The sequence below is a fragment of the Microtus oregoni genome, unplaced genomic scaffold, assembly GCF_018167655.1.
Source record: "Microtus oregoni isolate MIOR12 unplaced genomic scaffold, Mior012 000071F_ref0000514, whole genome shotgun sequence".
Lineage (NCBI taxonomy): Eukaryota > Metazoa > Chordata > Mammalia > Rodentia > Cricetidae > Microtus > Microtus oregoni.
Genome location: NW_024543978.1, coordinates 3,458,501 through 3,472,522, shown reverse-complemented (window position 1 = coordinate 3,472,522; position 14,022 = coordinate 3,458,501). Strand labels below are relative to the sequence as shown.

General features: G+C 32.5%; 1 protein-coding gene across 2 annotated transcripts in view; it reads right to left on the bottom strand.

Moving 5' to 3' along the window:
* Sycp2 (synaptonemal complex protein 2) overlaps positions 1–12,399 on the bottom strand; it is a 50,342-nt gene extending 37,943 nt beyond the window's left edge. For both annotated transcript variants that reach the window (XM_041641890.1, XM_041641889.1), the window contains exons 1-13: positions 12,376–12,399; positions 11,473–11,616; positions 10,545–10,673; positions 9,747–9,851; positions 9,303–9,327; positions 7,797–7,882; positions 7,216–7,301; positions 6,935–6,969; positions 5,974–6,116; positions 5,838–5,890; positions 4,354–4,399; positions 3,713–3,808; positions 1,656–1,716 (exon numbers count right to left, since the gene is read on the bottom strand). In XM_041641890.1, coding sequence (XP_041497824.1) covers positions 1,656–1,716; positions 3,713–3,808; positions 4,354–4,399; positions 5,838–5,890; positions 5,974–6,116; positions 6,935–6,969; positions 7,216–7,301; positions 7,797–7,882; positions 9,303–9,327; positions 9,747–9,851; positions 10,545–10,673; positions 11,473–11,616; positions 12,376–12,399 — 1,033 coding nt within the window. The remainder of the gene's footprint in view (positions 1–1,655; positions 1,717–3,712; positions 3,809–4,353; positions 4,400–5,837; positions 5,891–5,973; positions 6,117–6,934; positions 6,970–7,215; positions 7,302–7,796; positions 7,883–9,302; positions 9,328–9,746; positions 9,852–10,544; positions 10,674–11,472; positions 11,617–12,375) is intronic.
* Positions 12,400–14,022: the final 1,623 nt, after the last annotated feature.

Sequence of the window (14,022 nt, the reverse complement as noted above, 5' to 3'; positions counted from 1 at the left end):
AAAAAATATGGGAAGACAATGAACCATGGCAAAGAGCTTGTGCTAATTTCTGGGGAGAAATTAATAGCAATTATCTCAAAAGTGATAGAATTAACATTATAAAGAGAACTACTTGGATTCTTCCCTGAATTGTACTCCATTCATCAATAACTGGAGCTGTACATTTTATACATATGCAAATCAGAAAATGGCGTATTATCTGCATAGTAAAATTTGATTATTTGGACACATATACATCTCTACTTAAAAATAAAAGCTGGCTTTGGAGTTGGACAATGAATGGTTATACTTCCTAAATCTAAATGTATCTTCTGCCATTAAATAAATTAATCAAAATATCTATAAGGCATATATTGAAAAATATCAAACATTGTTTAGGGAAGTCCAGGACCCAAATAAAGAACTCCATCTCTATGGTCTGAACTCTAGTTCTAGTACTTCACTCTGATTCACAGTCACAATTCTAGGAAGTTTTCTGTAATGATTACACAAAACCTCTTTAAATGTATATGGATAATCCAAAGGCCATGGTTCTGGAAACTCAATTTCAGAAAATAAATTAGCTGTTTCTGTTAAGCATGAACATAAAATTCTGAAAACACTGTGGTACTGGTCATAACATGTAAACAAATCTAAGAAATACAAAATCAGCAAGAAACAAGATCAGCAAGAAACAAGACTACTCTTACAGAGCCAGATGACTTAACAGAGGAATCACCAAGGGTAATAGTCAATGGTACAGCATGTGACCAGGGAAAGAAAGAAAGTCAAAGAAATTAAAGTCATTTTAGCAAATAATCCTAGAATAGCTATAAATTCACAAAATCACCTACAATTTCTGACAACCGAAACAAAAATGAATTTGATTTAGTTCACCATACTAACACACAAAAACTAAAGACAAAGTCAAACAGAAAATCTGTGACTAAAAAATAGACCAAGATTTCTTAGGTCATAGAAAGCAACAATTATACAACAAGGAAAAACAAAACAAACCTGATCCAACTAGATTTCAAACTTAAAAGCCTTCTTTTCCTGTACAACCTACCCTTAAATAAAAGCACAATACAGACTATGTTCACAAAATGTATCTGTCAGAGGACTGGTATTCTAAGATACACAATAACTTCAGAATTGAATAAACAGACAGCTCAGCAGAAGACAGAAGTGTGTAAGCAGACGCTCCACAGGGGAAAGCACACAAACAGCCAGAGAGCTCATGCAGAAAAGGTACTCACCATTACTGCTCATTAAAAATGCAAATTAATACTATGGTAATATATACATATATCTATACATATTTTAAATGATAAATATGTGCCCTAATTTAATATGGCCTTTTATCAGTCTGCTAGATTTCATGTATTTGTCCTACAGTGCTACCTAACTCATCTTATAGGACCGAGAAACAAGGTGTTTGGATTTACTAAAACAAATGGGGTAGGAATCTAAGAACCTTGAAAACATGGTCATGATACTGATCAGACCAAATATTGTGGTTTTAGATGAAGAAAACTGGGGTGAAGAATGTGATGACTTTATGGATGTGTGTATCTACAGAGTTTTCATAATCTGTCATATTAACTTGTAGTTTGTATGCCTTATGATAGGAACCAAGTAGAGAATTATAAAAAAACAAGCTTCAGGTTTAGTACCTTCAATGTTGTACATCTGAACCTTTTCTTCGGGCACAGTGACTGCTTCCCATTGATGATCCTTAAATTTAGAAAAAAAGTCTTACATATATATTTACTCCCAATTTAAAACTTCTTTCAATATCAATTTAAGTTAAACTCTATGTGACTTAGCCTTCTCATCTCCTGTACACCTTCTATCACTAAACATTCATATTTCTAGTCCTTCAATACTTCATTTATTGATTCTAAAAATAACAAATCCTAATGCCCTATATGCCTTTTACCAGCTATAAACAAGAAAAAAACAAATCTTGATCTTTTATGAAATCAGAAAACAGAATTTTAGTAATTACTATACGGAAAAAAATTGGACAATGTGATACAAAACTTGGCAACTAGGCTACTTTATACTTAATGACCAGAGAACCCATTTTTAAGCAGACAGTGTTTTTACCAAACACTAAACTGGAATGCACTGTCCTAGTAGAAGTTTTGTTGGTGTGATAAAATATCTTGACAAAATTGCAAGGAAGGAAGAGTTTATTTGACTTACAGTTCTAGGTTACAGTTCATAACTGTGAGAAGTCAAGGCAAGAGCTTGAAGCATCACATCCACATTCAAGAACAGAACATCAACTCTTGGATTCTTGCTTGTTCTGTACTCTCCTTAACCCCCCCCTGCCTAGGGAATGGTGCCTGATGTGGGTCTTCCATCATCAGTTAACAAGACAACTTTCCCTCTGTAGACATGACCACAGGCTGACATAATCTAGATAGTTTCTCATTAAAACTCTTTCCAACTAATTTTAGGCTGTGTTGACAGTATCACAGAAACTAGGTTTCAAGGACCTGCAAGAGGGTTCCCCCTCGGGTAAAAGCAGCCTGTAAGATTTGAAATTCAGTGGTTTGAACAAGGAGAATGCTGTATCTCAGAGGGATATTCAGCTGCCAACGCTGTAAAAGTCTTTTACACTACACATCAATGAGACAAAGAAGGGGTTTAAGTGGCCACTGTATGGATCATGGTTTTAGGAGAATAAGCAGCTCAGGAAGAACATACTACTACAGCGATCGAGAGAAAAGAACTAAAAATGTAATTCTGGAAAAAATGTCTTAATATCTTAATCAGTATTTTGAACAACTTATAGATGGACTTATACATTCCCTAATTATGTATACTATAGTATGATTGCTTATCTTCTTTTCTAGATTTAGGTCAAACTGAATCATGAGGAAATCAATAACTACAATAATTATACTCTAATAGTTGCTGAAAATGAGCAGTCTATGAAGGTATTCTAAAAGGTATATGAAAATGTAAAAAGCATCGGCAAATATTCACTTATAAAAATGTTCTGTGTGAAGGAAGTAGAACTATAAAAATAAAAAGTTCAGAGTCTCCTTTATATCAGCGGTAGCAACCAGACTAGGCTATGCTGATCAATTGTCAGAATTTGGGAGTGGCTACACCATCTGAGCCACTGTACCAAACATCCCAAGTGACAGCTAGGAAATAATAACTCTTAATACCTTTCCCCAGGTAACAAACAGAACAAGAAATAGTCTACTTTCAAAGTCTACACATGGCTAAGACACAACATAGAACTAAAATTCACTTCTACATGCCACTGTACATAGAAATTCCCTTACTTCTCCCAGGAGGTTTCAAGACTGAGTAAGACCAATTGTTGTCACCTGCCAATGTTCCCATGGAGTGTCTGAGTGGCCCAAGGCTTCCTGCCTACTTAGCACTATACCACTGAGTAGACTCCAAGCTGTCTTTTCTAATGTTGATTCATTTTTTTCATGTGACCAAAAAAATTAAGTATTGTTAATATTCATTTCTGAAAGGTTTTGTTAAAAATATTAAAATTTAGCTCTCATTTTGTTATCATAAAAAAATCAAATAATTTTCATTTTAAATAGCTTGATAGATTATACAACTTTAAAATAAAAGGCTAATGTTGATGTCAATCAAAAATGGCTAAAAAAGTATACAAACATGCATTCTGAAAGTAAATTTCAAGAACGTTCTTCACATGCATAGAGAGTAACATAAAGGAGTAAGAGCTTACATCATCATCTCCAGCAGTGTAGAATGACAAAGTCTGGCTTCCAAGATTAAAATCAATCCAAAATTCCTCAAGTTTTTCATCTGATGGTATCTGCAACTAACATAATACATAAAAATTATATACTCTGCTTACAAAACTTGGAAAATTGCCATTAGATTATAGCCATGATTGAATTATTTGAGGTTATTTAGGATTCTAGACTCTAGCAACACTTATAAAGTAGAATAGTCCCTGAGTATTTAAGAGATAAAGTGTTAAGTAGATGAAGACCATCAATCTGTCTACATGCATTAATATTTAGATAGTTTGGCACAAGAAAATGCTACTTAAATGCTTTACACAGACATCATTTTAAGTACTAATAGAGATTGAAAATAGTTTGAATATACTTATGAATGATAATCAGCAATGCCTTTAAGAAGAGGAGAAAATGTGGAGAACTATGATCTGCTGTTTTCCTTCTTGGCTCAGGTGAGCGGGCTCATATTTTTCCTGGTGTCACTATCATATACAGGACCAGTCAGCTAAACCATCTAAATCTAGTACTTTTAGTGTTTTAAATCATTACATAACCCATAATCCATTTAGTTTACATAAAAATTATCTAAATAACTCAAAGTTTGGATAAATTTAAAACCTACCTCATATTTATCAAGAAATGCTGACAAGCAAGGAAATGTAAAGACCCTAAAACACAAAACATTTTAGTTAAAAAAATTTACCTTCCCAGAATTAACTTGTCCAGTTATAAATATACAAATGTCTCTAACTTGTTCAGCCATAAGAAAAACGATGTCTCGAATCAAAGAGAAATCAGAAATTGATTATAAAATTTTAAATAAAATAATCTCTTTAATGCAATTTTTGAGATAGGGTCTCATTGTTATCTGGGCTGGCCTCAAGTTTGATACCCCTGCTGCAAACTTGCAGCAATTAGCTAAGGTGAAAACCCACCAAGCCAGGCCATTACTATTTTCAACAAATATTTATTGGAATTTGTTTAGGTAAAGAAAAGCATTATTACTTTAGATATACTATTTACTTACCACTTTGACTAAAGGAATTATACCAACTTTAAAAATATATCCTTTCAAACATGAACAAGTGTTTCTAAATTCAATAGGTATCAATACAAGATCCCACAGGACTTGGACGGGTAAAAGGTAGATGTGAGTTATCGATTGTAAAAGTGGTTAACTCCTTAGAACATTTTTATGGCAAGATACTATTTTAAGTATGTCAGTGTGTTCTGTCTCCATAACAAACAGAAGCAATAAGTATTATTAGTATTCTTATGATACAGCTAAGGAAAATGAAGAAAGTAAGGTTAAATAACAAATAAAAGAACAGATGGGAATTTATGATTCAAATGCAGATATATGACTCATTGAATTTAACCCTATCTCTCACTTCCTTATAAATAATGCAAACAAGATTTATCAGGAACATCATCCCCGGGGCCAAGTACTGCGATGGTATTGCTCTAGGCTGGAGCAAGGGCACAGCAGTTAATAGCACTTGCTGTTCCTTCCAGGGCACCAGAGCTCAGTTCCCAGCAGCCACATGGCTTCTTACAACCTTCTGTTAACTCCAGTTCCAGGTGATCCAATTTTCTCTTCTGGCTGTTTCAGGACTGTATGTACATGGAACGCAGATATACAATGCAGATAAAAACACCCATACACATAAATTTTAATGGTAAAAATTATATTTTCAGTTCATTCTTGCTTCTGGTATTAAATACTAAAACGTCTACTTATGTTACTTTTACAGTACGAGGATTTGTTTTCTACACATTTTCACTCCAGTGCGTAGATGTATAGTCAGATTTTTATCATTCCTCAAAAACCAAATAATATACATACAATTCTGAAGTAGAGTAAACCAAATTTGGACACTCAGTTATTAATATAAATTAGATAAAATGCATTTTTCCTTCCAAGTACAAAGCCAAATAAAGCCTTCAGAAGAGTATTTCAGGTTAGCAGTGTGCTAACTTACTGTATGTTTTATACTGTCTTAAATAAATTTTTGCAGTGCAATAAAAATTATATTAATAACATCCATAATTGGGCTCAGCTCTACTTCCTTACTAACAAATGGCTACGAGCTGCATCCAGCTTACCTTCTTTTATCACCAAGCATGCCATTTACCAAGTTGAGAAATATCCTGCAATCCTAGTTTTCAAAAGAAAAATGGTTTTAAAAATCAAAATTACACAAAAAAATCTTTACTAAACTTGTTATTTTATGCTACTTACTGTTTCGAATTCACAGTCTCTAATTCCTTTAAATGCATTAGCAATAAAATCCATTGAAAACCACTGACATGCCAGTTCTCGTCTCCTTTTTTCCGTAGTCATTCTACACAAGGCTTCCACAATGCCTACCTGTAATTCATAATCTTAAAAAGATTGTTAATTAATGTAGAGGTCAAAACTCTAAAAGTTGAGCTTATGAAACTTGATTTCATAAGGCACAAAAACCAAAAGAAAAAAATTTACTAAATTATTCATTTTTATAAATAAAATTTTTAAAAGTCAAAGAAATCCCTAAATCTTCTAAGACTCTACTATGTCATTATAATTATAAATTGAAAAACAATCCATACAACATACAAAATTGTTACGTTTACACTTATCCCAGAGCACATATTAAAGCCATACTTTACATATAATCACTCAATCAAAATTTACTCACAGGAAACCAATGAAAACTTAAGTTCTTTGAAGTAAATATATTGTTTAAAAACTGCCTATCAACTACAAAAATATTGGACATTATAATGTGTCATTTAGGAAAATTTTAGCACAAGTAATTCTAATAAATTGATCATAACTAAAACTAGGCATGATTATATTTATCTAATTTTTGTTGTCATGATAAATTATTTGTTCCAAGGGCTGGAGAGATGGCTCAACGGTTAAGAGCATTGCCTGCTCTTCCAAAGGTCCTGAGTTCAATTCCCAGCAACCACATGGTGGCTCACAACCATCTGTAATGAAGTCTGGTGCCCTCTTCTGGCTAACTGTATACATAACTAATAAATTTAAAAAAAAAAAAATTATTTGTTCCAAGACATGTCTTTATGATTCTAATATTTTCCTTTGGTTTACATAAATAGATTATAATTATTTTGGTATATTATTCTAGTAACATCTTCAGAGGTATTTAACATTCATAAATTTGAAATGATTTCAAAGTTTGGAAAGAGATACTTACCTCCTACATATAAAATCCTCTCTCCCATATTACTCCTATGAATTAAAATAAGAAATTATATACTGAAGTATTAGATAGTAAGCCTATTATGTTTTGGGGAAAAAACATTTAAAACCTGAACAGACTCGTATAACTGACTTTAGGACAAAACATAAGTGCTATATTAAATCAAAAATTATAAAACTGTCAGTTGATTATCTAATTAAAACTCATGGTTACCATGTTTCTTACAACTGTTAAATTGAACAATTGATCAAAACAAGTTATTAAAAAATTATTACATGAGAGTTAGTATTTCTTGATTAGAAAGTATTTTGTTGGCATCTTGAGGTATTCTGTCAAGCATCAAATTCATTTTTTTTAAAGCCTAGAAGAGAAAAAAAAGTAGCTTTGTTTTCCAAGAAGCATTTGGAGAAATAGGTATATGTACTCAAAGTTTTGGTTTTCTCTTAATTGTGCTAAGTAGGGAATATGCATCTAGGTGAGGGAGGGAAAGGACTTCCAGTCTAGTGCGTGCTGATTCCCTTACTAAAGCTTTCACACCCACTGTGAAATAACACATTCAACTATTCTAAAATCTAAGGGGGTAGCTATGTTCTTATGGTTACGCATACGCATGTACACATACAGGACTACATGCTACTCTGGCATTTACATACTAAAGTTTAGGTTCTCACATTAATGATATACATATAAATCTAGTTATAGATTTTTAATGAATATTTAGAATATACATTATCAGGCAATGAATTATTCAGACAATAGAAATAAACCCAATGAAATAAATTTAGGAAACTTAGTCTAAGTTGCTATTTCATTTTATCATTTACTTTCTCATTTTTAGGTGTTAAAAGACAGTTACCTCCTGCTGAATGCAAACATTCACTCTTGAATCAATAACAAGGGCACAGATGCGAGCTATGAAACTTTCCAATACTTGGTTTTTACCTGAATAAAAATAAATTATTGGCAGATGTTAATCTTAAATCAATTTAACCGTCACTTGCTATCTGAAAAATTGACTCATTAACTTTCAGTCATACCGCAAGCATTTTATAAAAGAAATCAACATTTATCTCTCAAGAATCTCCAAGTGACTTGAGGGTTTGGGATTTTTTTGTTTTTATTTTTGTGGTTGTTGTTAAACCCTCAACTTTTAGTTATTTGCTGTTAATACCTGATGGGAAATCAGGTTTTTTTTTCCCCCTAATGGAATGTTACTGGGTATTATCAACCACACTTCAAGCAGGCCCCAAAACCAGGAGTAGATGGTCCAACATAAAATGGACCTCATAAATTTTATTCAAGTAAATTGAGACTGTAGAAGTATATAGGTGCATAAAAATACTATCAGGAAAACCAGGCCTGAGAACTTAGTGGCCAAGGCAGACTGAAGAAAGGAAATGATTCTTTCACTTATATTCTAATGAATTTATGATTATCCAGAAAATCTGACACATAGGAAAAACATTACAAGTTTATCAATGTTTCTGATATAGTGAACACATAAAAATCCCTAAATTAGGCATTTTGAGCACATGCCTGTAATCCCAGCATTCATTAGGTGGCAGCAAGAGATCAGGGTCTCAAATCTCTCAGCTACATGAGGAGTGGCCTGGGCTAGGTGAGATCCTGTCTCAAAAAATGTGTGTGTTACACACACACATAAAACAAAATGTCCCCTGCATATTTGTGAAGGAATGGAGATCTGATATATGTGTGTGTACATACATACATATATCCATTTCTACACAAATATGCAGCGGACATTTTTTCCAAGTTCCAACTTGCAGTCCAGCAATAATTTTGGACATTGATTTTAGTACAAAGTATAGCTGCTATATTCCAAGCCCATTTATTGTGACTGAGGAGATTCTACATCACCTTCAGTGGGAGTAATGACTTTATTGTAAAGAGCAGACACTGCAGCAAGTATCAGAATTCAGTTAATACTTCATGTGATAGACATTTTTAATTAAAATATTCCTTAACCGATATTTTCTTGAAGGCCAAATACAGGTCTTTTCTATAAGATATATATAAAATTACAAGCATATCAATTTTAAAAACAAAATCTTGGATCCCTAAATTGCAAAATATTGTTTTCTGCCTCGTTAGAAAATCCATAATACAAAAACATTCTCAACTGTACCCATAAATTTTGGATTTTGTTTTCTTATATGAAATACCTACCTAATGTCTGCATTTTCTCTTGGCCTACAAAGTCTAAAATTTTACTACCTGGTCCTTTACAGAAAACATTTGATTCTTTAATTAGATCATTAAGTTCCTAGGACAGTATTATGGGTATTAAAATAATTATACTAAAAGTTCCCAGTAAGATGTTTATAGAAATAAGATATTTTACCTTCATCGTTGATGTCATATACAACCTAAAAAATGTAAATATATAATTTATAATTTACTATTATAAAAGCTATTAAAATAATTTTAATTCACAGCATAACTGTTTATTAATAAATTATTTAATACCAGTCAGTTCAAATGCTTTATCTGCTCTAGACAGATCAGTACAAGTCACTAGCCAATCTACTATTTATTTATTTATTTATTATGTATACAATATTCTGGCTGTGTGTATGTCTGCAGGCCAGAAGAGGGCACCAGACCTCATTACAGATGGTTGTGAGCCACCATGTGGTTGCTGGGAATTGAACTCAGGACCTTTGGAAGAGCAGGCAATGCTCTTAACCACTGAGCCATCTCTCCAGCGCCCTACTAATGATTCTTAAACCAAAACAAATAACTTTCTAATAAATTCATGATCTTTAACAATCAATGTCACTTTTACCATCAAAAGATCAAATAAGTCTTCTATCATATTTGTAACAGCTTCATCTTTTGATTGTCCTTGGCTCAGAATAACCTCCTTGGACTTTTCAAACCAGGAAACCATGTAAAGATGAATACATATATTAAGTTATTTTGAATTCCATTTTAATAAATTTTATGTCCTTGTATTTGTTTAGTCGATAAACCTAAGAATAAAATGACATTAAAAATAAAAAATTCCAGTATTGAATCAAAGAAATTTTACATTTTAAAATGTCTTGTATTTTTTTTAACTTACTCTATTTCCTCACTGTTTAAAACAGGAATGAACTTAATTCCATTACAACAACCCTTACAGTTCCCTCTTTAACTTTTTAATACAGATACACTTATTGTAAAACTATCAAGACAGTTTATATTATTTGGGTATTTTTAAAATTAGTTTACCTTATTTGATTCAGATATGAGTACATAACATGTCAGAGGTACTAATCAATGTGCTGTTACGTCAGTGAAAATACAAATATTAGTGTCTTATATGTTAGTGTGAGGGTCACATAGTTAACCTAAATGACTAGGTCTTCAGAAAATGATCCAAATAAAGGCCCACTGGCATCAAATTCACATAGTTGTCAAGAAACCTGTGCAGTTTCATTCTGACCTTTATCCTTATAACATATATCCAACATCATAAAAATATTCAACAGTTCTATTTTAAAGTTCCTAATTTTACTTTCAGCAGTTTGGACTACTTTTTAAACAGTACCTTTATCACTCTATATCATTATCAGATTTCCTTCCGTGACTATGTACTTATCTTTTGTACTAAGCCTTGCTTTATCATGGTTAGAAGTCCAGCTTGTCCCAGTATAAAGATATTCTTGCTGCATCTCCCAACAGATACCAAGATGTTTGAAACAGTTGGAATATTCTTTCTGTTAAGTTCCTAAAACAAAAAGTATTTAAGTGCAGCAGTTTAAATACAAAGTAGTATGGGATAGACACTGTTCCTGGAACAGCATCAGTTTACAATCCTCAATTCTAAAAGGGAGCTGTTCTTATCTTTACAGTGGAAATGATGAGAAGACTGGCTTCATAAAGCAACTTGTCCCAAACCACCCCACTAAGGGCAAATGGTGAGCGCTCCTCTGCAGGACTCAAAACTCTATGGAAGCACCTGTCCCTCCCATGTTAAAGAATGAAACTCAAGACTGACTGACTTTAGCTGAGACAGGCCTGAAACTTGCGGTATTCCTCCTGCCTCAGCATTGCCACGCGCTAGATTACAGGCATGAGCTACCATAAATAGATTAGAAATTCTTATTCAACCAATGATTCATCACCAATCTTAAGATACTTGGAACCAATTTGTAGTTACCTTTTCTTAATCTAAATTTCAGAAATGTTAAATCAAATCCAAGGTCTTGGATTATTTTGTGTTTGCTTTATTTTTTAAATTACCAAGCACTGCATACCACCAGAAATGTGCCAATAGGTCTTTGTAAAACCTTTCCCTTCAGATTAATAATAGAACATAGATTCTTATAAATTTTACTTTAGAAACAATTTCAGCGTGTTGATATGCCTCAAATAATACACAAATGGCAAGAGAAAACAACATCTAAGTAACTCTAAGCAAACTTGTCCAAGGTTTTTCTCTGTTCTATTTTTCTAAATGAAGTACTTCCTAGAAACTAAAATCAAATGTAATAATTTTAAGAGCCATTAAACAAGAATGAGTTTACCCTGCATATTAAGTCATCCAACTTGCGGAGGAATTGTTTGCTACATTTAATCTTCACATCTTCATAAATATCAATTTGTACAAGTAACATCAAAGGTTTAAAGTCATTTTTTCTCAAGGCATCATCAATACACTTCTCCAGCTGCTGGAGAGAGAGAGTTAACAGCACAGACATTCCAACAAATTTAGTCTCTTCAGGCAACTGAGTCACCAAAGATGGTTTTTGAATGAAATTAATCAGCTCATAAAATAGCTTTTTTAAAAAGCCTATTACTATTCAGAGTAACTGAATTATAAATGTTCTTTAGTAACAATTTCAGATAGAAAATATTAAAGTTTCCAATTTATATTTACATCTTCACTGACTCAAAAACTAAAAAAAAAATTATAGCAACTATACTTAAACAGGAAACATCCTAGCATACCTTAGTACAAACTCTAATATTTAAAAATAAAACTGCATCAAGATGAATTTACCCTTCTAAAATTTACATCCATTAATTCAACCTACGTATTACCGTAATCCAACTTTTATCAAACCCGCTACCCCACTATTACAGTCCAGCATTCAGACTGCATTCTGTTCACTAAACAGACTTAGTGATAAGATACATGTAGATAAATGTAAGAATCACAATCTAAAACTTCTATCTGTCTAGGTATAATATATTAATCAGTGAATGACTTTTTTAATACTGAAAGCACATAAAGAATCAATACCTTTTGTATTTTATGCTACTACTATACTTTAAAGTATTTAAGAAGATACAATATTTAAATTACTCTTCAATATGTATTAAAACATTGAGTTTGTCATTACTAAAGATACAGCAACAGACAGATGTAAGTACACAAAGTTATTTTAGTGATTAAAGTGATTGCTTGTTGTCTAGGGACTACATACTTGGAAGTCTGGTCTCACAGGCATTTTTACTTCATTTAAGAACAGCAGGAGAAGACAGACACCTATGAAGGAGAACATCTTATGTACCATATTATCTACCACATAGAACAGTTTCTTAAAAGTCCTTTCTGGATATTTGTCGTATACTTTATATATCTTGCACAAATGTGTTTAGTTTTTGTTCCTAAGACAAATTAAAATAATTTTGAGTAACTGATAAATCAATGAGGAAATTAACATGAAAGTAGAAAAGATTAAGAACAATTCATTCATTAAAGTAGAAACCCAAAACCCCAAGTGACTAAGAAAAAGATGTTACCTCTATAACAATTTCTAATTAAAAAGATAACCAATAGCAACACTCACTGGGCTGGCAAAAACTAAAAAGCCTAATAATGTGGAAAACAGGAAATGATGGGTATCAATAATATCTCTACTTTTCCTCAAAGTGCAAACAGAAAAAAATTGTCTGTGTTTCATAACATGCAGTCCCAAGTCTAGTTTTATACAAATAGAGGTCTAAACAGTACTCAATTTTTATTGCACTACTGCCTCTAACAGCAGGAACCCTGCCTTTGTTGATGTGGTGGGGAGAAAGCAGGCAAATAAATGTCATGTGCACAGGATACAACTCAACACTTAAACGTGTAGTTTAATCTACTGTCTATCTCAGAATGAGGCCCATCTCAAAACAGGGTAAAAAACAGAAGTCAAGCGAGACATAAATGAACTCTCTAGAGAGCGTCTGTAAAAATTTTAAACTACGCATAAGAGCAAGTTATATTCTGTGAAGAATACCTGTGTATGCGTTAAAAATAAAATAGGTGGAAGGATTCAAATGCCGGGTCTATAGGTGCGGGCTATTTATACAATACTGAGAAACAAGGAGGGATATGGATAAAACCGGCAAAACAAAGACAAAAAAGGGTTTTGGGAAGGACAGAAGCTTCCTGTATTTGAGCCAGCCTCTTCTTTGTTCCTGAAAAGACATTTTATTCAAGCTCCTTTATCCGAGATCATAAGATTCTTTTTAATGAAGTCTCTTAAATTACTTCCATCAAAAATTTTTGTTGGTAGCAGTTAGCTAGCAACTATTAGAATATTTCTCATCACTATAAAAGAGTAATATGTACTCAAAAATGTCAGTTACTAAGACATTTGAAGGCTCATATAAGGTCAATAGTGAATTCTAAGAAAAATTCAATATACAAGAAAATATTTAAAATACACGTTTTTATGAAACATTAAACGTATTTTGAACATAACTATTGTTTCAATCCTAATGATTGTCAAAAAGTGGTTATGACAGTGATTGTTAGAAAATGAGTATATAAAATGTACTAATTTATAAATTAAGTAGGTCTTTATTGCTTATCCAAAAATCACTAACCCACTATCAAATATTCATAATGAATACATTAAGTTTGAGCAGGTATTTTGCCAATAGTTATAAAAATACCATAACATCCCCCTTTTCATTTTACTGCAGTTAAAAAGAAATTCCAGACTGAAACATTTCATTTACACCTTGAAAATGTGACTGAAAACTATTATTTAAAATATATTGTAGCGATCTGGTGAACTCTGTTTCCTGAGGGCCAGCAGCCGGGTCGTGTCTCACAATCGCAGTAGCGCGGTTTTCCCAAA